The sequence below is a fragment of the Lissotriton helveticus genome, chromosome 11 (genome assembly GCF_964261635.1).
Source record: "Lissotriton helveticus chromosome 11, aLisHel1.1, whole genome shotgun sequence".
NCBI lineage: Eukaryota > Metazoa > Chordata > Amphibia > Caudata > Salamandridae > Lissotriton > Lissotriton helveticus.
Window position 1 is genome coordinate 933,778,519 of NC_136072.1, and position 24,789 is coordinate 933,803,307.

The following is a 24,789-nucleotide window of genomic DNA, read 5'->3' on the forward strand; positions in this document are numbered from 1 at the left end:
TAAAAAATCGGGAAAATCGGGCTTTGAATCGGGTTACTGTCATGTATGGGCTTTGGAAGTGTGCTGCTGCAGGATCGGACATTTGAAACGCAAATCCTCCTTTTTGGGTTTCGCCTGCCGAAGGCTGCTCTCTGCGCAGCTTTTCGGCGCAGGTGAAATCCTATGTTGACCATAAGGACTTCGGGAACGTCCCCCGGCTCTCATTGGCTAGCTCCATAAATGGAGGCTAGCCATTGGGTGCCGGATCTGTCCGTCAAGGCCGGACCAGATTCGGGGGCGTTCCCGAGATTTTTTCCCTGGGCGGAGTTACGTTTTTTCCCGTTCCCTCCCCTTTCCCGCCGTCCGTGTCCTCTCCCGCCCCCCTCCCGCCGTCCGTGTTCTCTCCCGCACCCCTCCCGCCGTCCGTGTTCTCTCCCGCCCCCCTCCCGCCGTCCGTGTTCTCTCCCGCCCCCCTCCCGCCGTCCGTGTTCTCTCCCGCACCCCTCCCGCCGTCCGTGTTCTCTCCCGCCCCCCTCCCGTCGTCCGTGTTCTCTCCCGCCCCCCTCCCGTCGTCCGTGTTCTCTCCCGCACCCCTCCCGCCGACCGTGTTCTCTCCCGCCCCCGAATCTGGTCCGGCATTGAGCCGTCACCCGCAGCCAAGTTCCCATACTTTTTTTAATGCACTACATAAATCTCTTATTTGCCATTATTGTAGGCTTATCTGAAAACATTGTTTTCGTACTGTTTACTTTTGAACATTTAGTAACACTACACTTGTCAAATAAAATGGAGTCTATAGTATTTATTTTACGTCTACTGCCGTCCAATCTGTTTTCTTACTGAAAATATGACGCATACGAACAATTTAGAAGGACATAACTGAGACCTTAATTTGGCAATATGTTCTTAATAGACCTAACTCACCACTTAAAAATGGCTGCAGACTTTGGCCGAAGAGCTATACGTCCAAGCACTGACATAAAATGATTCACATGAAAGTAATCTTAACCCAGGCACAGGGATTTTTTTCTCAATACAATGAGAAAATATACAGTATCCAGATCAGGGATAACCGTTTTGTAGAGTAGTTTAACCGTAGTTATATATGTTCTTGATTACAAACAAATAATAGTAATGCTTTAAAAAGCATTGCGAACGACGCTTGTGTTTTGTACAGCTACAGTGTTTTACTTCTAACATGAAACCCAAGCGCAGGCAGTATAGTCCTTCTTTTATGTCTCCAGCTTCAGATTCCTGAGGGTTCATTGTTTGTCGTATCTGTAGCCACGCCCAGGGGTCCCCTTCCGGTCTGCCCTGGGATGTGGCAGTACTGACGTCATTTGAGTCGCGTTGGAAGTGGTGGTGTTGCAGCAACGGACAGGCAGACCGTGACGTGGCAGAGGTAGTGCTTGAAGAGCAGCTAACGGAAGCCCACACAGACCAGTCAGTGGCAGAGGGAGCAGCGAGGAGTGTCGGAAGTACTCGGACAGCGCAGCCATGGGCCTCACAATCTCCTCCATCTTCTCCCGGCTCTTCGGCAAGCGACAGATGCGGATTCTCATGGGTGAGCTGTCACTAGACTACCCCTAACCTCCTGTGCTCGCCTTGTAGATGGGGCATGCCCGGGGGCTGGGTTCCTGACTACTTGCTGTTCTCTAAGTGGGGGGAGGTTCACTGTCATACGGCGAGTATCTACTCGGTGGTGCAGGGCTGTGTTCTGCCGGCATCCCCTCCATCTTCAGATGAACTAGTGCTAACTGTGTGGGTTGTTCGAAGCCTCACGAACCAGTCCGTTGATTATACATGTACTGCTAGTTGAATCGGACATCTTTTTTTTTTTTCTCTGTGATCTGGCTTCATACAAACTACCCCCGACCCTAACCCATCTGTAGCTCAATAATTCAAAGTAGTTCCTTTGCCTATCGGCTAATAGCTTTCGCTTGCCCACTAGGCACCACTCGCGTCGTGACTGACTCTACCCCGCACGCCGTTTTCCCTGGCTGAACCTGCTGTCATCTTTCCTTACTTTATACGGCTCTGGCTGCCCAACTTTCTTTGGATTTGATTTAACTCATCGGCTGGGATATGCCTCTGCCCTTCTCTCCCTCTAGGTCAAACATCCATTTATTTGTCACTCGTCTTCTAACTTTCTTGGACTAGTCGTAGACGTATACATCGACTCTTCTTTGGTCAGTGGCACAGATCATGAAACATTTGCGGCTGTTGCCCTGGTAGTTGCTTTGGGAAGATATTTTTAGGAGTTTCGTAACAAATGCCCTAGTTAATCTCTTTCGGTGGCGTTTAATTTCAGTATAACCTAACCTCAAAATGACTAATTTGCTACATTTCATACTATTTAAAGTATTTCTCGACGTTTTGAGCTGCCATAATATTCTTAATTGAATAATTCCATAATTTCTCCGAACTCCCCTTTCCTAATCCTACTGTTTAGCTTGAACCATAGAAAACTGTCAGTCCTACTTTATTTGTCACCGGAATTCTAGAAAATATATATTGCTGGTGTATTAACGTTCCTAAACAATGAAACTGCTTCTAAAATTCTTGATGGATTTTTTCGCCTCCTCGCCAAAAAAGGTAGCTGAAGCTCAAGCTGTGCCTGAACTGCTTGGACGCTGGTGCGTGTCCCTAGTCCCTCAGTGTATCCTTCTGTGCAGGGCGCAGGCTCCCTTAGTGTCTGTACCTAAACTGGTTTGGTAGTGCCACAAGTCTTGACTCTCATCATTTGCCTCCTCATTGGGCAAGAAACGCAGGACTGGCATAGCACACTACTGTCCTAGCCCCTGCTGCATTTTGTAACTCCTTAGTGGTTCTTCAGGCCCCTGCTCCATAGGGGGTCTTTCATACCATGGCACAGTTTGAGGTGTTTGTTCATACTGTGCAGGTTTCATTCAGTAGCTGTGCAGTGCCCGGCCACATTTTCGTATGATTTTGTACTCTTAAGACTTGCTTCAGAGAGTTTGGTAGTTGTGCCGATTTTTTCTATTCCACAGCAAATTAAAACAGTGTTAAAGTGAATATAGGAGCTGCTTACTCTCCACAAAAGTATAGCAGTTCCCTCTATCCACTCTTCGCCTTGAATTGAACAAAACCTTTCTCTACACACAGGTAAATTTATTCTGATGAGCTAGATTAAAATCTTTACTGGTCTCACAGCACCGTTGCCATTTTCAAAGAGAGAGGGGCCAAGACTTAGAACCTAGTCACTAGCTTATTAGTCATATGTTGGTCATTGTAGGCATCAGTCATGATTCTTAGTGATTTGTCGTGCCACCATTTTGGGGTGAAATGTATCAGTTTAAGGTTGCAGTCCTGGCCGGGAGTGGAGATTTGGGCACCCGGTGGAGACAGCTGGGGACAGCTAAGAGGCACAGTTGAGGTAACAAGCGGTGGATCTTTGGGGAAGCGCAGCTGAGAGACAGAACCGCTTGTGCCAGTGGGGCACAGGGGGGTAGCCTGCAGAGACGGCTCGGTTCTGACCGGGTGCGGTTTGCGATGAGCCCCCGGTGAGCCTCTAAATTTTACTTTTAATTGCAATTAGATTGGCCTGACATCCTGACATATGGTATCCTTTCCTCGCACCCATTAGCTCACTGACCCCATTAGTCCTGCCTCCCACTCCTGCATAGATTCTGGACTTCCGTAAAAGGACTTTGTACCCGAACCTTGCTCAGTGAGACGGACAGGAGAGAGAAGACTCAAGCAAGCGAGAGTGGAAAGGTGTATATGTAACTCTAGGTGTGTGTGTGTGTGTGTGACTCTGGGTATGTATGTGTAGCTCTGTATGTGTGTGTGCATCTGGGTGTGTGTATGGCTCGGTGTGTGTTTGTAATCAGTGTGTATGTGTGTGGCTCTGGATATATGTGTGTAGCTCTAGGTGTGTATGTGTGTGTGGCTCTGGGGGGTGTGTGTGTGTGGCTCTGGGGGGTGTGTGTGGCTCTGGAGGGGGGGGGTGTCTCTAAGTGTGTATGAGTGACTAGAGAGTGCAGAGTGACTAGAGAGTGCAGAGTGACTAGGGAGTGCAGAGTGACTAGGGAGTGCAGAGTGACTAGGGAGTGCAGAGTGACTAGGGAGTGCAGAGTGACTAGGGAGTGCAGAGTGACTGACTAGGGAGTGCAGAGTGACTGACTAGGGAGTGCAGAGGGAGTGACTAGGGAGTGCAGAGGGAGTGACTAGGGAGTGCAGAGGGAGTGACTAGGGAGTGACTAGGGAGTGCAGAGTGCTAAGAGGTGCGGAGTTACTAGGGAAGCTAGGGAGTGCTAGGAAGTGCACAGTGCTAAGAGGGGCGGAGTTACTAGGGAAGCTAGGGAGTGCTAGGAAGTGCACAGTGCTAGGGAGTGTAGAGTAACTAGGGAGTGCTATGGAGTTCTAGAGACTGCAGAGATTAAGCTAATAACAATGCAAGTGACAATGCCATTTATTTATCTGTTTTCTAAACCAACACATAAATAAAAAATTTGTCATTAACAATGCCAATAGCTCAAACTTTTCCAAAGGCGAAACCATTGCATTGAAAATGCTTGTTTTCTTACCTTTCACTTCAGAAGCATGGAGCGCAATGTTAGGCAGAGAGAGGGTGATGCAAGTGTTATGCACTGGCCTGACAGGTTGCTGGCAGTGCATACACCCCCCCACCCCCACACTTCCCTGTGTGGCAGCCCGAGCTGAAACAGCTTCCCGAGCACACACACAGCCCCAAAGTACTTCACAGGTCTTTAAAAGACCATTCGTGTGTTAATGAGACTTTGTTGTTTTTTCACCCAGTCAAGTCAAGTCAAAAGAAGTCTTTATTCGATTATTCATCTTAAAAGACATGCTACACATCCAACATTATATCTTCATTTCTAAAGTGCACAGCAATTTGTTTAATAAAATAACTTAATGTGAAGTTAAAAACATGAACTAAGACAGAATTAAATCATTTATACACAACTTCATTTGCAGAATTAAAAATTAAACATGATAGAAAAAAAGACAGTTAATACAAAATGACGCAGTCTAGTTGGGACCTTATTGCTTAATTAACTGGGAACTTAGTGCGAGTTAATCAACCTCAAGTGTAGAGTCCAAGCCCAACCTAGGAATTTTGCAACCCCTATTACTATCAAGGGCGATAGATCAGATTTTAGGATTTTTTCACCCCTTCAAGAGCCCCAGCATCGGCACTTTGACTATTGCTGGAAGAATTAGCACATTACACAATACCAAGCCCTGTCAGCTGAAACCCCCAAGGAATCGGGTTTTTGCTTGCAGGAATCGGGAGGCGGGAGACTAGCCTTGAAATCGGTAGTCTCCTGCCTGAATCGGGAGGGTTGGCATGTCTGCCTTTCCCACAGACAAATACCGGCCCTTTGTTCACGTTTTAAGATTGTGAAATGGCGGCTCGGGCATGAAACACAAATAGGCTCGGGCATGAAACACAAATAGAACTTTTTGTACAATCGCCTGTTTTAATTTGTATTGGGGGGGGCAGATTTGTATAGCGCAAACTTGACCCAAAGGTATAGGAGCGCCTTACATGAGCACCAGTTACGTTACACAACATGGCCTGTCTATTTTTGTTTACTTACATTATGAGTCACAGATCATTAGGCCAGCTCTAGATAACATTTACATTGCTTTCTTCCTGTATTTAGAATTTGATGTATGTTCCTCATTTTTGTATTGGCCAGGACCTTACAATGCTGGTCATGCCAGTTTAAAACCGGCCAGGTGGAAGTCTATTTGCAGCAGTGAGTGAGCTATGACAGAGAAGAATGGTCAACATTTCATTATCAATTTCAGAAGACTTTGCACGTGACATATAAAGAAATTTGCTAAAAAACTGTGAAGTGACTATGAGTAATGTGCTGCATTTTTGGGGGTTTGTTTTAAACCTCCCTCCTGTAAATCAGGCCATCTTAACTGATATAATTCAGCCAAGATTGAGTTTATTGAATGAGATTACTATTCATACTCTATTTGAGTTCTAATCCATTTGCCACCTCCTGCAGTACGCATTGACTGACCTCCTGCGGAAGCCTTGATTGACTTCCTGCAGTAAGCATGGACTGACCTCCTGTGGTATGCTTTGACTGACCTCCTGCAGTATGCCTTGACTGATCTCCTGCGATATGCCATGATTGACCTCCTGCAGTATGCTTTGACTGACCTCCTGCAGTATGTCTTGACTGACCTCCTGCAGTATGCCTTGACTGACCTCCTGCAGTAAGCATGGACTGACCTCCTGCAGTAAGCATGGACTGACCTCCTGCAGTATGCCTTAACTGACCTCCTGCAGTAAGCATGGACTGACCTCCTGCAGTAAGCATGGACTGACCTCCTGCAGTAAGCATGGACTGACCTCCTGCAGTAAGCATGGACTGACCTCCTGCAGTATGCCTTGACTGACCTCCTGCAGTAAGCATGGACTGACCTCCTGCAGTAAGCATGGACTGACCTCCTGCAGTAAGCATGGACTGACCTCCTGCGATATGCCATGATTGACCTCCTGCAGTATGCTTTGACTGACCTCCTGCAGTATGTCTTGACTGACCTCCTGCAGTATGCCTTGACTGACCTCCTGCAGTAAGCATGGACTGACCTCCTGCAGTAAGCATGGACTGACCTCCTGCAGTATGCCTTAACTGACCTCCTGCAGTAAGCATGGACTGACCTCCTGCAGTAAGCATGGACTGACCTCCTGCAGTATGCCTTGACTGATCTCCTGCAGTAAGCATGGACTGACCTCCTGCAGTATGCCTTGACTGACCTCCTGCAGTATGCCTTGACTGACCTCCTGCAGTATGCCTTGACTGACCTCCTGCAGTATGCCTTGACTGACCTCCTGCAGTATGCATGGACTGACCTCCTGCAGTAAGCATGGACTGACCTCCTGCAGTATGCCTTGACTGACCTCCTGCAGTATGCCTTGACTGACCTCCTGCAGTATGCCTTGACTGACCTCCTGCAGTATGCCTAGAATAACCTACTGCAGTATGCCTTGACTGACCTCCTGCAGTAAGCATGGACTGACCTCCTGCGGTATGCTTTGACTGACCTCCTGCAGTATGCCTTGACTGACTTCCTTCAGTATGCCTTGACTGCGCGCTATTGCAACTTTTGAGAGAGAAGTTAAGAAAATGATCAATGCTGGTATACACAATAGAATGAAGTCGTTTTAAGCTTTGAAACACCAGTGGTAAATATCTGTGTCTGCAATGCCTACCGCCCAGTAACCACTCACTTCCATCATACCTGGTCCAGTGGGTATGCTTTAGCTACGGATCCAGGATACTTGACATCTAATTTCAAATTAATCACTTCACATAAATATGCTAGAAATGAACACTATATCCTTAATTTGGGGAGGGGAAGGGCAGCCCCTTGGACTTGCCATCAGAATCACTGCCATCCCAGTTGTGACCGAGTGCACCAGTCAGAAATGTAGAACTAGGAATACAGTTTTCAATCACCGCCTCCCAATTGGATAAATTGCGTGCTCTTGGGTAATCTCTTTTTCAATATATTCCTCTGCTGCCTTTTGGTCAGAATTGGGAGTTTGTAGACTCAATGTAAAACCTGCTAGTAAGTGTGTAAGTATAGATAGTACCTGCGGGAGGGGAGAAGTGCCCACCCTCATGGTATATTCACCAAAATAAAATATGGTGGTAAATGTCTAGCCTTTGCAGCAAGTGGCAGTGTGCCACAGCCGTGTGTCTACTTATTCAACGAAGTGTTTGATCCTGGGCAAATCAGTAGTGTTACATTAGCCCCCACATCCCCTACGGTGTAGGGGGGCCTCCTCTGGCACTGTGTATGGGTGGCGAAGCACTGGAATTAGTGCTCCTGACAGGGGGGGGCCTTCATGTACTTTGCAGTGGAGGGGGGGGGGGCTCAAGTTTTGGTACGCCACTGGGGCTCTCCCTTTGCTTCTGACCACTGATCTGATAATATATCAGCATTGCGAAACAGGCTTAATGGAAGAAATAAACACCAAATCCATTCTCCCAGGGCAGGTACAGGAATTTATATAGCGCAAATCACCAAGCGGTTTCTAAGCGCTTGCTTAGGGAACCCGTCCTGGTATTCCCCTGTGAGATAACCCTGGCAGGGTATCTGCAAGGTGAAAGCCAGGCATCCCGCCGCGAGGGGCCGTTGTGGAGATTAAGCAAGCTATTGCCCAGAGTCGCAGAGTGTGAACCCCTGAATCGAGTAGGCACCGGAGCGAGAATTGTCGAGTCCATGGACATTTTAGGACTCAAGACCCCGCCGAGCAGGGAATTGAACCCTGGTCCCGGGCTGACGTCTGCTTCCAGGTCTGCCTCCTCTAACCAGTGAGCCACACTTCTCCACTCCAGGTCCCTTGCAGACTAGCCATTGAGACATTCAGGGCAGTTTATGGTCAAGAGGGTGGGGGGGAATTGCAGAGTCTCCTAGGCAGTTCAGAAGGAGAATAGTAATATTACTAAAAATAAGGGAGTCAGTCTCTTTTCTGACTTTGTATTCACACAACACTTAAATGCAACTAAAGTTCCCACAATCCTGCTCACCAAGGCAGGGAGTGTAAACACAAAACAAATGCTGCATCACACTATAAATAGGCAGGGGCGGCTCCTCTACTAAGGCAGAGGAGTGATGCCCCACTGCTGCTGTGCAGCAGTAAAAGAAAGGAAAAATAAAATGATAATAACGCAATGTTATTATCATTCTATTCTTCCCTGCTGCGGCAGCATGAGGGAGGGGCTGCTCTGTTGACAGAGCAGGGGAGGAGTGGTGGGGACACTAAAGTGCACATGAAGCTTTGACGGACCCTCTTGGGCCGGCCAAACAGTCATGCGCACTTAAGCATGTTCTCCATGCAGGCTGCATTACATGCACAGGCCCCTAGTCCCCATCCGAGCACCGAACCTTGGGGCTCAGACTAATCACAGCGTTGCATTGCAGCGTTGTGATTGCCTGAATGGAGCCAGGCTGCTTCCTGTTTGGCGGAGGAGAGACGGTATGGGACAGAGCGGCAAGGAGGTAAGTGAGTTTTTTCTTTTTTTGCGATCATACCTCCTTACCACCTCCCCCCTCCCCCTCCCCCGCCCTAGATTCATGCTGGCCGCACTGTAAATAGAACAGTCCCACAAGTCACTTCCAATTTTCTTGATGCAGAGATAAGGTTTTTCTGAGTGGATTGCTGTTATATATGTGTTAAATCTTGGTGTTTGAAGAAAGTGTTTTTGGGGAGTACTACTTTGTAGTGGTTTGTCAGTTGCTAGTTGTAGACTGTTGAGTTTTGCTTGTGATCTGAGAGCAGACTTGGTTTACTATTGCTGTTTATTGCAGCTTCCAGGCCATCAGCTTCAATTTGACTAGGAGTAGTGTTACTTTGTATCGCCCTGAAGTGCTTCAAGAGCATTGTTAGTTTCAGTCTGACTTGGGAGAGTGTTACTATGTATTGGCAGGAGATCTGCTTCTAATGCTTTTCCAGTGAGACTTGAGAGGCGATCTCTCCTCTTTCATATCAGTTACACATATTTCTGTTGCATTTTTTTCATCTTCTTTGCTCAAGCTAATTTCAAAACAAAGTGTTTGGTCTAGGGGTGAGGTTCTGGGTTGGCAGTAGTGGTGGGTTTATAAATTCTGCCCCGCTGGTGGAGTTTTGGCCATGCGTATCGTGGAGTTCCGACCAAATTCTACCAACCGCTGCGTGGTGGAATTTTTTTCATGTGCACGGTGCGCCAACGGTAAGTTTGCGAGCGAGAATTAGCATCCCCAAGCGCGATTTGTAGGCATTAGGAGGGCACCCAATGAGATTTTCCCAACACCGGGGGCCGCAACCATTTGCTGTGAGAAAGCTGCTGCTCAAGTATAAAATCTACTTGAGCAGCAGTGAAACCAACTTGAGAATCAGCATCCGCAGACACCTGGCTTGGTGTCGTTTGCGCATATTTTTCAGAGCAAAACAAGCTCCTGGAGGTAAAAATCAGCACGAGCAGCTTGACATTGATTGATTTTTAGCCCGTTTAAAAAATATTTTATGCCTGCACTTTAATTGAACCTCTAATACCTACTTTTCATTCTGTTGGTCCGGGGGGCTTCCTCACTTCCTGTTTTCCGGCAAGCCAGTGTAAGATGCCATTTTTGTTTTGATTGGGCGCTCTCTAGTTGCTCTGGCTACCGGATCTATAAAAATGCACGCTGCGCGTTCGCAGGTGCTTGAGGGGTTGATGTAACTTTGCTTTTTGCACGTTCTATTCCATTCTGCTGTTAAAATTGTGCTGCTATACTGACTGTGTTCATTGATTGATTTTTAGCCCGTTTTAAAAATATTTTATGCCTGCACTATAATTGAACCTCTAATACCTATTTTTTCATTCCGTTGGCCCGGGGGGCTTCCTCACTTCCTGTTTTCCAGCAAGCTAGTGAGAGACGCCATTTTTGTTTTGATTGGGCGCTCTCTAGTTGTTCTGGCTACCGGATCTATAAAAATGCACGCTGCGCGTTCGCACCGCTGGCGCGCCTAAGGCAAGCCCGTCTGCGCCTGTCAGCGTCCTGGTAGCGGCCAGGCCAGCGATGCTGCCTGTCGGCCTATCGCCACTTCGGACCGTCAGTGTTTCACCAGTGAGTCTTTAAAGCTTTTAAGGTCAGCAATTTGTAGTCACCATGTTTTATCCTGATCTATCTTTGAAAAAGGATTTTTTCTGTGCTGCATGTGGGTTTAGACTTTGTTTGGATCCTGCCTCCATCAGCAGGTCCACTGGGGCGCCTACCATCTCGGCAGCACTGATAAATGCTCACTCATTGAAAAAACACTACCTGGATGTGTTTGAGTTGCTGTCCGACAATTCTTTGGATCTTTTGTTTATTACGGAAACCTGGTTGAACAGTTCCTCTGATCCTATTATTTCATTGGCCATTCCCGGTTGTTATAAGATTTGTAGATTGGACCGCACTGAGGGAAGGGGGGGGGGGGGGTGGTGGCTATTATGTTTAAAGAAAAGTGGGATCTTCTTAATTGTGATTTTAGCGCCTGGGGGAGTGTGAAGCTCTTGACTTTAGCATTCGCTTTTCGGCCCTTTTCACACTGGGGGGTTCTCTGATTTATCGACCCCCAGGCCCTACGAAGGTCTTTCTTCAATCTTGGGGCCAGGCAGTGACCGCATGGGCTCTGCGCTTTTCCCACTGCACGATATTGGGCGATCTTAACATACATCTCGATCAGATAGACTCTACGGATTCATCAGAGTTCTTTGATACTCTTCTTCTCACACATTTTTCTCAATGGGTCACTCGGCCGACCCATCAAGGGGGCCATATTCTTGACCCTATGTGCTCTAATTTTTCCATCACAGCTGATGACCCCCTTCCAGTTTCCTGGTCTGATCATCATCTGACCTTTTTTTCCTGGGAGGTGGCCTCAGCTAGTCTGCCTATCCCTGCCTCCCGCAAATCAGCATTTAAAAGAATTGAGCCCTCCAAATTTGCAATGGCTTTGACCATTTGTAGGCCGGCACTTCCACAGGATTTGGAAGGGAGCCTCTTGGCTTTTACCAACTGGGTTTGGTCTACTATGTCTTCCATTGCTATTCCTACTTTAGCGAGGCACACCAGGGAGACTCCTTCTAAACCGTGGTATACAGCTGAGCTGACTCTATTGAAACAAGACTGTAAAAAACTGGAACGCTCTTGGCGTCTCAGCGAGTATTGTCCGGTGGCAAAGGGTATGCTTCAACAGAGACAGAAAATGTATTATGCTGCTATCTCTCAAGCTAAAAGGGACTATTATGCTGTCCGTATTGATCAAGTTCAAAACAATTCAAAGGAAATCTTTGCAATTGCACAGAGCTTTATGTCACCCATAGCACAATCAAGCCCTCAGCCAGCCACAGATGCCTGGTGTGACACGCTGTCTAATTTTTTTATGGACAAAATTTGAGTGATTCAAGCAAACTTTATACCGTGTCCACCTAATTCTTTGTCATCTTCCTCTGCTCCTACCTCTCCTAGGCACTCTCTGGGTAATTTTTCCCTGGTTGATTTGCCTAGTACTTTGAAATTTTTGAAGGGACTAAAATCTGGCTCACCTGCTGACCCCTGTCCCGCCATATTAATTGCGGCAGCAGCCGAGGCTGTTAATCCTGAGGTTAACAGCATTATAAACTATTCTCTGCAATAAACCAGAGTCCCGGATGATTGGAAGCAGGCTAAAATTCTTTCTTTATTTCATTTTTCATTTAAAAAAACTTTATTTCGATTTCATATAGAAACCATAAAAGTGTACATAAACAATTTTAAAAAAGACAGTCAAATTAATCAATCACAATACATGTTTACATAGTTTTTCTTAAAACCAGATACCATCAGTATCTATTTCTAATCACCAGAGCTGATCTAATAAAATTTAAAACGGCATTACAAATACGTGCGGTTGACAGGGATAACAAACAATCATTCGCTTCTTTATAATAACGCGTTTCAAATGATTCCAATAATGGTTTAAGAAAAGTGTTTCTTGGTACTTTATACAAAGTGCAAAAAAGCAGAAGGTGGAGAGTATTTTGTGAAACCCTATTGTTACAGGGGCAGTGGGGTAACTTTTCCCACCAACCCCCCTGCTTTGGAAAAGCAAACAAAAAGTGTAGGGTGCCAAGGCGAAATCTTGTAAGATAAAAACGCCATTGCGTGTTCACAATATATGACAAATAAAACTGGCGAGCTGGTTTTCCCCGTACACTTAATGCATGGTCATTTGTCTTAAAAGAACCCAAACTAGTATTGAAAGCATTTTTAATAATCTCCTTGGCATCCCTACCAAGCAATTCGGGATTTGTAAACATTTTACCTAAACCTATATTATAAAAAGTCTCTCTAACATATCGTAGCCACGGGATTTGGGTGTAATAATCAAGCTTAAGACAATCTTGAATAATATCTTTTGTTAATTTCAGATCTTCGGATTGCCAAACCTTAGCCCATAGTATTAAAGGGGCAACGTGAATAATATCACTTATAAACTCGATACCAACTTCTCCATGGCAAAATATATTAGATGTGCCCATTGGGACAGATAATAAACGTTTAACAAACTTGTTTTCCACAATTTGTATTTTTTCACATTTATGCGAACCCCAGACCCCTGCACCATAGGTCAAGACAGAAACACACTTGGCTTTATATAATGATGTAATTTCTGCTACACGTCACTGGCCTAATTTACTAGCAAAGCGGAAAAGAGCTTCAGTTAACTGTGCAACCTTCTGAACCCGTGCTATCAGCAAAGGTTCCCAGCTCAATTTTTTGTTAAAGAGATTACCCAGATAACAGAAGTTATCCACTTTCTCAATAGTAGCGTTCTTTACCACATATTTCCGTGTTTTAACATTTTTTTGACCACAGGTCATGGCAAAAGATTTAGTAAAATTAACACCTAATTCTAAATGGCCCATAAAAGTGTCAAAAGCATTCAGAGAAATCTGCATGCTATTGGGGGTAAGTGCCATTAAAACAGTGTCATCTGCATAAGACAACATTGGGATTCTTTTTCCATTTATCTTTGGAAAATCAGCAGATGTTTCTAACAAGAAACCCTCTAAGCCATTTGTGTAGACCAGAAATAAAAAGGGTGCTAAAATACATCCTTGTCGGACACCTTCAGTGGATAAAATAGGTTCTGATTTCTCTCCACCACGGCCATATCTAACCCTAACCGTTGTGGGAGTATGTAACCTGCGGAGCAGGGTGACCAGTGGTTCTTCAAAACCCATAGAGTCCATCATACGCCATAATTTTTCCCTACATACTGTATCAAAGGCGCTGGACAAGTCCATGAATGCCAAGTGTATAGAACCATTCTTGGCACCCATGTACTTGCCCATAATCAAAGCAAGGTTCAGACACTGCTCGTTGGTTCCTTTCCCTTTCCTAAAACCATATTGCGATTCTACCATTACCCCTGATGACTCAGCCCATGTTTCCAGACGTGCCAATATCACCCTACCCATCAACTTACATGTTGAGTCTATTAGTGATATTGGCCTGTAACATCTTGGATCATACTTGTCACCCTTTTTAAAAATTGGAACCAAAACGGCCTCTTTCCATGAGGTCGGAATAGGGCCAAGTATTAGTGCCTTAAAAACATTCATGAGTAGAGGAGACCAAAACTCTCGATTACATTTAAAAAGATCTAAAGGTACTGAATCAGGGCCTGGGGCCTTTGAGGATGCCCCCATAGTCAGAGCTAGCTCTACTTCTGCAAGCATTATTGATTCGCTAAACTTCTTAGCTGAGTCCATATTAACATAACAGGAATCATCCTCCTCCGAGGTAGCAGTATATAATATCTCTTTGGGATTAAAAATTTTGTTGTAATGAGTTACCCAGGTTTCCTCTGGTAAGTGAACTCAAATAGTATTTTCGTCCCCTGATTTTAAAAAGGGCCTATTTATTACTTCCCAGAAGAGTCTATTATCCCTTAAATCAGCTGCCTTATCTAAATCTTCCCATGCTTTAGACTTCAGTTCATTTTTCCTTTTTTTAATTGCCTTCCTATATTGTTTCCTAGCTAGTATGACCATATTTCTATCTCTAGGATTTTGACGCAAAGCTTTAGTTAAGATAGTTTGGGCTGCAGAACATTCTGCGTTAAACCATTTGGGCCCCTGATCTTGATACCTTTACTAGTAAATGTGTAGCTACATTTTCCATTAGCTTCTCGAAGCTCGTGATTATATGGACTGGGTCGGGATTGGATGATAGGCAGATATCTATCTGAGCCACATTTTCCTTAAAAATATCCATCTCCAGTTCCCTCATGGCTACTTTATTCCATTTCACTGTAATACCCTGATTCTTATTATATACTACTGGTTGTTCCTGATACGATTTTGGGTCAGAAGCAATGGTAAAACTCAGGGTTTCTTTATTAAAAAAGCCTGCCCTCAATCCCTTGATTCCTGGGAATTCTAGGCCCATTTCTCTTCTACCCAGTCTCGCCAAGGTCTGTGAGAAGGTAGTGAATAGACAGCTGACTGAGTTTGTGGAGAGAGCGGACATCTTGCACCCAGCTCAGTCGGGCTTTTGGTCCTCTTACAGTACCGAATTGGCGTTGGTGGAAGTGTCTGAGGCTATTCGAGAGTGCCTTGATGCCGGTGGGAGAGCAGCCATAGTGCTGCTCGACCTGTCGGCTGCATTTGATACGGTTCCTCATTCTTCGTTGCTTGACCGACTCGCGGAGATTGGTGTTTCAGGGTCGGCCTGGGGCTGGATTAAGTCCTTTTTGGAGGACCAGGTACAACAAGTCTGGCTACCACCGGCAGCGTCTGCATCTCTTCCAGTTACTACTGGGGTCCCACAAGGGTCGTCCCTTAGCCCCCTCTTGTTTAACATCTATCTCACTCCTCTAGTCATATTGGCTGAGGATCTGGGGGCTAAGGTGATCGCCTATGCTGACGATACCCAGTTACTTTTTACCTGGAAAAAGGATGAGGAATCCATGGCGTCCATTCAATTCTGCCTGTCTTCGGTATTTAAGTGGCTTGCGGGAGCCCAATTAAAATGCAATGAAGACAAGTTGGAGATACTCTTGTATGGTAACTTTCCCCTGGTTTTGGAGATCTGATCTGGCCGTCTGAGTTTCTGCCACCATCTTCTAGCAGTAGTACTGCTAAAAACTTGGGAGTTTGGTTTGAGGATAATTTATCTTTTGCCACCCAAGTAAAGAGACTCTCGGGGTGCTCCTTTGGCCTCCTCAAAACCTTGGGAAGATTTCTCCCACTTCTCCCAAAGGCGGCGAAAGAGACAGTAGTCCGCACCCTCATTCTCTCCCGCCTTGATTACGCTAATGCGCTTTATGTGGGCGCTTTAAGTGGGGATTCTGGCATACTCCCTTAACAAACTTCAAGTGGTGCAAAATGCGGCGGCGCAGCTTTTGGGAGAGATTTCCTTAAGAAGTAGCATGCAAGGTTATCTTCGCTCCCTTCATTGGCTTCCTATGGCGGCCCGGGTGAAATTTAAATCTATTACCATTGCCCATCGTGCCCTGCATGACCTTGGGCCAACCTACTTGCAGAAACGGTTTTCTTTTTATGTTCCAGGGAGACTGCTACGCTCCTCTGTTCTTCACTTGGCAAAGTTTCCCCGCTCTCATCGGCACTGGCCAGATGGCTGTTTCCTCGCCGTTTTGGCAGCCCAGGCCTGGAACGCTTTGCCGCTTGGGCTTCGCAATATTGAAGATCCTAGGCTTTTATAAAATTGCTAAAAACTCATCTCTTTGTTTAGTGTGGACATGCTCTCCTTGGAATAGCTGCGCATGTTAGAAAACTAATTAACATAACAAACTAATTAACATGACATGCCGATTTCTGCCCATTTGCGGAACTCCGCAGAATCTCCCAGTTTTCATGTAACTCCGTGGAGTGAAACCGTTTGAACAACCCCCAAGGTATTGCAACCACTGTGACTCAGCAGCCTGCAAGGGCAGGGAGAGGCTGTTCATGTGCCCGCATCAATTTCACTACTTGTAGAATGAAGTAGAAACTCTACTCAGGAAATAAACACACCAATATGCAAGTTCGTGTAATATTTTACATTTTTTATCTTCAAACACACCGGATTTGACAGAGTACAATAATTCATAGAAATTAGCAGATAAATCCCTTCCCTCTTGTCCTTAATTCCAGGAGAGCAGTGCATAAACAGAGAATCATAAATATATATATATTCATAAGCTAACGACTGTGAATTGTCAAAGAAAGCTCAGCAAAAAGGTATCTAAACGGCTGTATTCAATTTAATGTGTATGTAGAAGTTTTTGCAGCGCGTTGCTTTTCACACTATATTCTGGCAGCAGGATTTCTGAAGTCACACCAGGAAAAGGAAGTCACCTTTGAGCAAGTGTCTCCCTACAGTATCCGCTCAAGGTCCCACCTCTTTCCACCATCTCATCCCTAGTTACAATGACGTCACTTGTTCCATAAAGAATCAACAGTTGTTCTTTTTCTTCTCTTTCTTGTTTCCCTCCCATTTTCGTTTTATTTCCTCATTATTGGCTAAGATTTATTTAATCATATTCTTTAAAGATTTTTAGATTTATTACAGAAAGACCAAATTCAGGCATAATGCGCACAAGAACAAAAAAACTTGTACTTTATTGTAATACATATTTCTAGTAGTGAATTTAATACCGTATCACAGATGGATAGTGTCGTCAAACCTACGATGTAATACGGGAATTTGATGCATACTTTTATAGAGACTGGCATAGAGCTATTTGTCACAGGCTGGCTCTCTTTTCTAGTTTTATTTATAATCTGAAGGTCATCCCGCCTCTCTGCTGTCAGACCATATCACATTTGCCCCCCCTGAGTCTCAGTAACAGGAAGATGGTAGATTCGTTCTTGATATTGTAGTAGTTCAAGGAGTTTTGATCCTCCAGCTCACGTTCACTGTACGTCAAGCGCTGCTGGGGTGCTGGGACCTTAAGTCGCTCCTCAATTTTCTTCTTCAGATGGCCAACGGTAATATTTGTCTGAATGTGGAAAGTGTAGGTTCTGCCATCTGTGTTTCTCACAAAGAGGTTTATCTCTGGCGTGGTCAGGAGTGATCCAAACTCTATTGGTGTTTCAGGCTGCAAGATTAAGGAGAGACACAAAAGTGGCATTTAGCAACAGAAAGTCATTGAAATAAAAAAATATTGTAGTTCACCATGGAAGAATGTGCATTCAAAAAAGTTTTCTAAATTAACATAACCTTGAAAAGAGTTCATCGCAACCAGAATTTATAATATGCATAATCCATAAAAGAATATTAAATGGAAGCGCATTCGAGATCCCTACATGAAAAGTCAAAGTGTGTGCCTCGTTAAGTAATGTTCTGTGAAGAGCTATTGAGAATCCATCATTAGAGAGTCCTCTATGAAAACAATGTGTGTATTTGATTTGGAAGCCATGCATTGAAAGGGCTGATATATGGACTGATGGATAATCCTTCATAGATCTTCTTGGGGTGTTCCTCATAACATCATCAGACCTAATCATTAAATAATTTATCATCAAAAATCTTGTGGTGCCCCTAATTTGCAAGGCATCCTAGTGCAAGTGATGTACAAGACATACTAACACAGTCTTACATGCAAGAAGTTAGTTGCAGCAGAGTTATTACACGTAGACAAGATGTAGAGGCATGATTGTGATTGGTGCCAATGTAGGCCTTGTAAAGAGCATGGGGGGCTTCAGGTCTGCCGTTCCTGGACTGAGCGATCTACCTGCCATACGGAAACGTCATCTCTGGGTGAGTGGAGAATTTTGACTGAAAGTACTTTCTCCCTCAAGGTCACTTTTCGGACTGGCCAGCATTGGGTTTGATTTTGAGATATTTAAACCATGTCCCACATGCTCTCGGAGTTTCTCCCATCGCCTGGGGGTACTGCACATTTCTTCCTTACTGCCATTCATGGAGATCCTGGGCATTAAAAAACACACCTCGAAGCATGAATGGTCTCAACTCAGGCGGCATTAAACAAGCAAAATACAAGCTGTAAGTGGTTGGTTCACAGCACCTGCACTCCAAATTAAAAGCTTCAAACAAGCAAATGTTGGTTGGTGATGCTGGTATTATTTTGGCCCACAAAGCCAAGACTCTCTATATCTTGTTTGACTCATCTTACTAGATGAGCAAACAAGTCAATGGACAAAAATGCAGTTTCTATTTACAAATTCCTGGTAGGTTGCGGCATTTTTGCATAGATTATCGCAGCTCACTCTTTTTGGGAGACTCCAAAATCATTATAGCACGATTGCGAGGCTGCAGACCTAAGCGACTAGAATGGTGGTGGGTGCTCCTCGTTAAGCTCACTCAACTCCTGTTCCAAAGATCTGCATTGGTTATGTTGCTGCCTCATGAGTATAAGGGAGCTCAGATGGAGGCACTCAAAGATCTGGGTGATCGTAAGATTTAGCAGGAGCACAAAGTTTGACCGGCACCTGCGGATGCGAGGAGCTCATCTATGGCACTAGCTGCCTAATGATGCTATGGACTCATAAAACCTACCCATTTTGCTGCCGCTCGGGAAGCAGCCCTCTTATCACGCCTGTGGCGCTTTGGGACCACTCGTGTTAGAAAATCTTGCCGGAAGCCCTTCTAGCGACTGGAAATGCGGCAAGGGTACTACAAATCTTGCTCGTGCTCACCAACTCAACAAGCAGAATTACATTTTCCCTTGGGACAAATGATGGCCTCTTTTTGTAGAAAACAAGGCCTTTTGGTAACTGTATGTATTTTATATATTATGGTTAAATAATCCTGACTGGGCTGAACGACTTTCTTTGTATCCCTGGATCCCATTGATTCCCACAGCAAAGATCAACAAAATACAAAGAAGTGATCTTTAAAAATGCTCTTGGTCAGCCCTAAAAATATCTGAGAGGCTTCAAAAATGGGTGCTAAAAATCATAATTGAAATTCATTTGATGGTACTCTCAGTATAATTGCAAGGGGTCATTGTTTACTTATCTCATTTAAATATTGCTGCCTGTAATAATAATATAATAATAATAATAATAATAATAATAATAATCCACATTTGTAAAGCGCACAATCACCCGTAAGGGTCTCTAGGCGCTGGGGGCCGTCGGGAAGATTAAGCGAGCTATTGCCCAGAGTCACATGGTGCTGGGCTAACCTGCCGCCGGAGCCGGGGATCGAACCCTGATCCCCAGATTCCAGCGTCAGTCGCCCTGGCCGCGGCGCCACACCTCTCCCTCGCCTGGCATTGTTTGGAGTTATTACATGGCCTTAGAACCCTGCCCATTGTCCTATGTTATATGTTAGAGCTTCAAGTAGGTCTAGCTTTTTATCTAACATAAATTTGACCCATTCTTGGACTTGTCATTTTTTTTTCCATTACACGCATGCATTTAAAAATCACAACCAGGAAAGTTCCAATGGACAGAAAGCCACGACTGGCTGAAGTTATCTCACTTGAAGCCATATGGTACCACAAGCTACACATGCACACCAAGACTTACACCGTTGCCCATGATACATGTGTTTTGTGAGATAGGCTTGCAAAGCTGTAGCTCATGCTGTACCCATTTCAAAAGCAAAAAGAACAATTGATGGACTGAATGTCGGACAATGTCAAACATTCACCCCAGTCCAGAGATCTGGGCCAAATCCATTGTTTCTTTGCTCCCCATGCCATTCCAGTTTCAACCCAGCCATAGGCAAATCAGTCATGACCCGGTTCCCCATGCAAACAGTCCAGCCCGAACTGCCAGACCAGGTCCTTCGTGGACTGGACAAGCATCCTGGCACTGATTTCGGGTTTTCACCCCTCATCAGGCAGGTTAGCTTGACTTTTGTGGTATGGAGAGCATGGGACCCAAGTCTGGGCATACCTGCCCACTTGGGGCGACAAATGCAGAAAAAACAATTGATGTACAGAATGTTGAAGAATGTCAAACATTCACCTTTTATGCTCCCCATGCCATCCCAGTTTGAAACCAGCCACATGCAAATCAGTCTTGACCCTGTTCCCCATGGGAATAGACCTCCCCGAACTGCCAGGTCAGGTCCTCCCTGGGCTAGAAACAAGCATACTGGGACTGGTTTCGGTGTTTCACCCCTCATCTGCCAGGCTAGCTTGAGTCCGGTGGCATAGAATCAAGCCAACACTGATTTGCATATGGCTTGGGTCAAACTGGGGTGGTGTGGTGAGCAAAAGAACAAAGGATTAAACCCGGATCTTTGTGACTGGGGTGAATGTTTGCATTGTTTAGCATTCTGTCCATCATTTGTTCCTTTTGCTTTTGTCGCCCTAAGTGTGAAGGGTATGCCCAGATGTGGGTCCCGTGCTCACTGCGCCACTGGATTCAAGCGAGGCTGGCTGATGAGGGGTGTTACCCTGAAACCGGTCCCAGGATGCTTGTTTCTGGTCCAGGAAGTACCAGGCTGAGGAAAGAGGTCAAACGAGAGTGACAGTGGTTTTTGCAACATTCATGTTCTAAAAAGGTCCAGAACGGTTAGTGTGCACCTTGAGGGGGATATGGCATCTGCAGGGCTATATTTAATAAACATAAAGACAGGTGCGCAGCATAAATACGAGAGTTTGCAGAGGCAGTGCTGCTGCTGACAGTTCCTACCAGTCTCCCTTGATCTTTGCACCCTGATCAACTCATTTCAGTCAGTGGTTTGTAGGAATGTAATCTAAAAGCTGGTATAAATGGAGCAGGATGGCTAAGGTGACTGAAGTGCACCAAAGCTGTCAGCAGCAGGAACTATCCAGTGGCGTAGCAAAGTCAGGTGGTACCCGGTGCAGAAAATTTCTTGTCACCCCCCCTAGCCCCCCACATTGAAATTATTAAAAGAAGCAAAAATAAGATACTTACAGTTGCAATTGATATTTTTGCCATTTTGTAACACCCCTCAATGATGACACCCAGGGTGGCCCGCACCCACCGCACCCCCATTCCTACGTCGCTGGAACTATCTCTGTGTAGTTGCATCTGGCCATGTAACGATTCTTACTGGGACTTTTAAAATGAAGTAGTCAGGCAATGTTTTGTATAAAGCCAAGGAATTCCTTAAATTCAAGGTCTATTTTTGGTAATGCAAGCTTCTCTGAATCAGTGTGAGCAGATATGGTATAGACAACAACAGTGCCAATGTTCCTTACACTTAGACTTACACTTAGATCAGGTACATGCCTTGCAACAGATTTCGGGTAGGAGTGGCCCACTACACCCTAAGCGCGTATTTGTCAACACTACCCAAGAGAAGCCCTTTTTCCTATTTTAAACCATGTTTTCAAGATAATATCGGGGAGAAAACCTGAATCCCTCTTGAGGAAAGTGAGCTCACTTTCGATCCCTGATTTGAGGGGGTTTAGTGGTGCAAGTAGGCAGCACAGGTAGGTATCACTGCTAAAAGTAGGCTGCAACATCTTTCGAAAACATTTTGGCACCTGCACTTATGTTTTTTTAATTTTTACAAATTAAGGACTGGCAGGTAGAATGAAAGGTGGGGGATGGGGTATATGTTGATATCTGTCAGATGCCTTGTTGATTCGCGGCTCTAAATGAATCCCTTAGACCAGAGAGTATAAAATGCTGTAGTATATTTGCACATAGTACGCATTCACATAAGCCTGCCGATGCACAGATGTGTTTATGTAGGAAGAGTGTTCTTTGGGTATTTGTGGGCATCAGTGGAAGGCTCATATAAGACTCAAAAGGACATTCCACAGAGGGGACTGAACAATTTAAAGGAAAATCTGAAAGATGAACAGCATAGAGTCTGTGCTATCGAGGTTTTTCGTTTGCAGTACTTTGTGTATGTGTTTAAGCACTACGTGTGTTCGTCTGGGAGAGGATAGTATGCAATTTTCCATGATTAGTTTTAAATACTACTGTAATGTCTGTATTGGGCTCTGAGTTTAGCGGAAAGTATCATGTTTGGTAAAAAAAGAGTGAGATAGGAAAGTGTCTCTGGAGACTGAACAGTGTTCCTGGTGTAAACGTTTAAAGTTATGACTGGTGGAGGAGGAAGAATTATGCAGGAGACCCACAACTAACCGGCTATGCTAGTCCAGTTTGCTCATCAAGCGTGTGTCAATATTTTGGCAGTTTGCAAGGAAAGTTGAGGACAGACCTTTCTAATTTCAAGTAATTGGATCCATGGGCTGTCCAGCCAGCTAGGTTATGGACAACACCAGGGAGTAGGGGCAGGGTTAGAGGCTGGACGTAGTGTACAATGGTTTGGGCTCGGCCACTCTTGCCCCAATCATCTCCTCTCTCCCGTCAGGGGTGGCTCTCACTAGCATCACCAGTGCTAGATTCCCTGCTGGCATGGCCCAGCTCTCAAGCTATTGTAAGCGGACTGCCGGCAGCCAGCAGCCGCAGAGACTGGCTGTGTCTGCTGCACATGCGCAGAGGCTGCCTTACTCTGCTGCTAGTGGCTGCCTAATGACAGTGAGTGCTGGAGTCTGGAGCCGGTGACCACAAAGTTCAGTCTCTCTCTCTCTCTCTCTCTCTCTCTCTCTCTCTCTCTCTCTCTCACTCTCTCTCTCACTCACTCACTCACTCACTCACTCACTCACTCACTCACTCACTCACTCACTCACTCACTCACTCACTCACTCACTCACTCACTCACTCACTCACTCACTCACTCACTCACACACACACACACATATATATATGCCTTGAAGGTTTGAGATCACTGTGATCATAATAATGGGGAATACAGTTTGTGGTTATATACAGGCCATGTTATTAATGTGCAAGGCAAGGAGAAAGGTTTGGGTCCTTTATCTGAACTGGCTTGGACCACTCGATTATGCTAAAAAAACGAAGTAGCTAGACAGATTAATTTTTAGATTTTTGATCCCAAACCAGCAAATCAATTCTGGAGGGTCATCTATTTTATTTTAGTATTTTTATATATTTTAGAAAAACATTAAACCATTTGAATTATGTATGTCATCAAACAGACAGTCAACGAACAGTGAAAAAATATATATACATACAGACAAGTAAATTGTGCATAAATATACAAGTGCTATACAAGTGCTCAAAGTCTATCAGTTTATAAAGGCAACACCAAAAACAATCAATCAAATACTTGACAGTAAATTCACATTAGGAACCAGTCCTTTGTATACAGTACAAAAAGACAAGCGGACAAACAGTTCAAAAAGCACTGCCTGCCTGTCTTACTAAACCAGGGATAGGGAAATGAATTATAGGGTTACAAAACTGGGGATGACACTGTATAGATTTAAACGGCCCTAGTTGCACCCTTCTTCTTTTTCCCGGTTTAGAGTCAACGCGTTTCGAACCGCAATATTATTGTGGGTTCTCCTCAGGACACGGACTGGATGGAGCCGAAACTGGGCGTGACAGATTAATGTCACTCATGTAATGCTGCGATGTGATGGATGGCCTCACGCGTACCGGGGTTCTTTTTCTCAAGGTGCGTCATTCATGCAAAAGATTGGGAACATATCCATGAATCCATAGGTTTTTTGACGGATTCCAGAATGGGCCTGCTTTGTTTAGGACGGCCGACGCCTAGGCTCGGGAATCTCTCAAACACTGGAAAGTGCTTCTTTGTTCGTCGACAATATTCAGCACAAACTTTCTATTTAGTGTAGGCAACCAGCTCTCTGTGCTCGCGGACGGCGTTTGGCAGTAGCACGCCGCGAGCTACTGCCAAACGCCGTCCGCGAGCAGAGAGAGCTGGTCTCTCAGTTCGGGATGGGTCGGTTGCTGCATAATAAAATGGTAATAAATAAACTTTATGACCATTTAACCATTTTATTTTTTAGCTCTGGCCTGAGGCTTTTCTTTGTGGTGTGACGCTCCACCAATCAAACGGAAGAGCTGCCCTTGACTCCTTGTAGGTTGGAATATAATGCATCATATTAAAGCTTTTTTAAATAACTGGCTGTACATTAGCAAAATGTTCGTATATGTTTTGATAGTGCTCTAGAATGTGATTGCAGCACCCATTCATAAAATGACTTCAGATCTGTTGGTAGTGGCTTTTCTGGAAAAGTAGGTTTGATTGGCAGTTAGCTGCCACAGGAAGAGTGGAAGGCACTATAAAGCCTATTTAGAGACTGGTGGGCAGCGCCTGCCAGGTCAGAGGAAAGATGACCTTTGCTCCCTGGACACAAGATCGCCTGCCCTAGTTAGTGATCCCCACCTACCTAGAAAGGATCTTTGTGCCTTTAGCAAAACCACAACGACTCTGATGAAGCTTTGCCAAGTGGGGGCAACGTTGAATATGCCCGCTTGGCAAAGTATTTTGTTTTTCAAAAAT

The 24,789-nt window shown here is 45.0% G+C and overlaps 1 protein-coding gene across 1 annotated transcript in view; it reads right to left on the reverse strand.

Moving 5' to 3' along the window:
* Positions 1 to 16,543: 16,543 nt before the first annotated feature.
* LOC144792308 (2'-5'-oligoadenylate synthase 1-like) overlaps positions 16,544 to 24,789 on the reverse strand; it is a 127,832-nt gene continuing 119,586 nt past the window's right edge. The window contains exon 6 of the mRNA XM_078667257.1: positions 16,544 to 17,593. Coding sequence (XP_078523383.1) covers positions 17,303 to 17,593 — 291 coding nt within the window. The 3' untranslated portion in view covers positions 16,544 to 17,302. The remainder of the gene's footprint in view (positions 17,594 to 24,789) is intronic.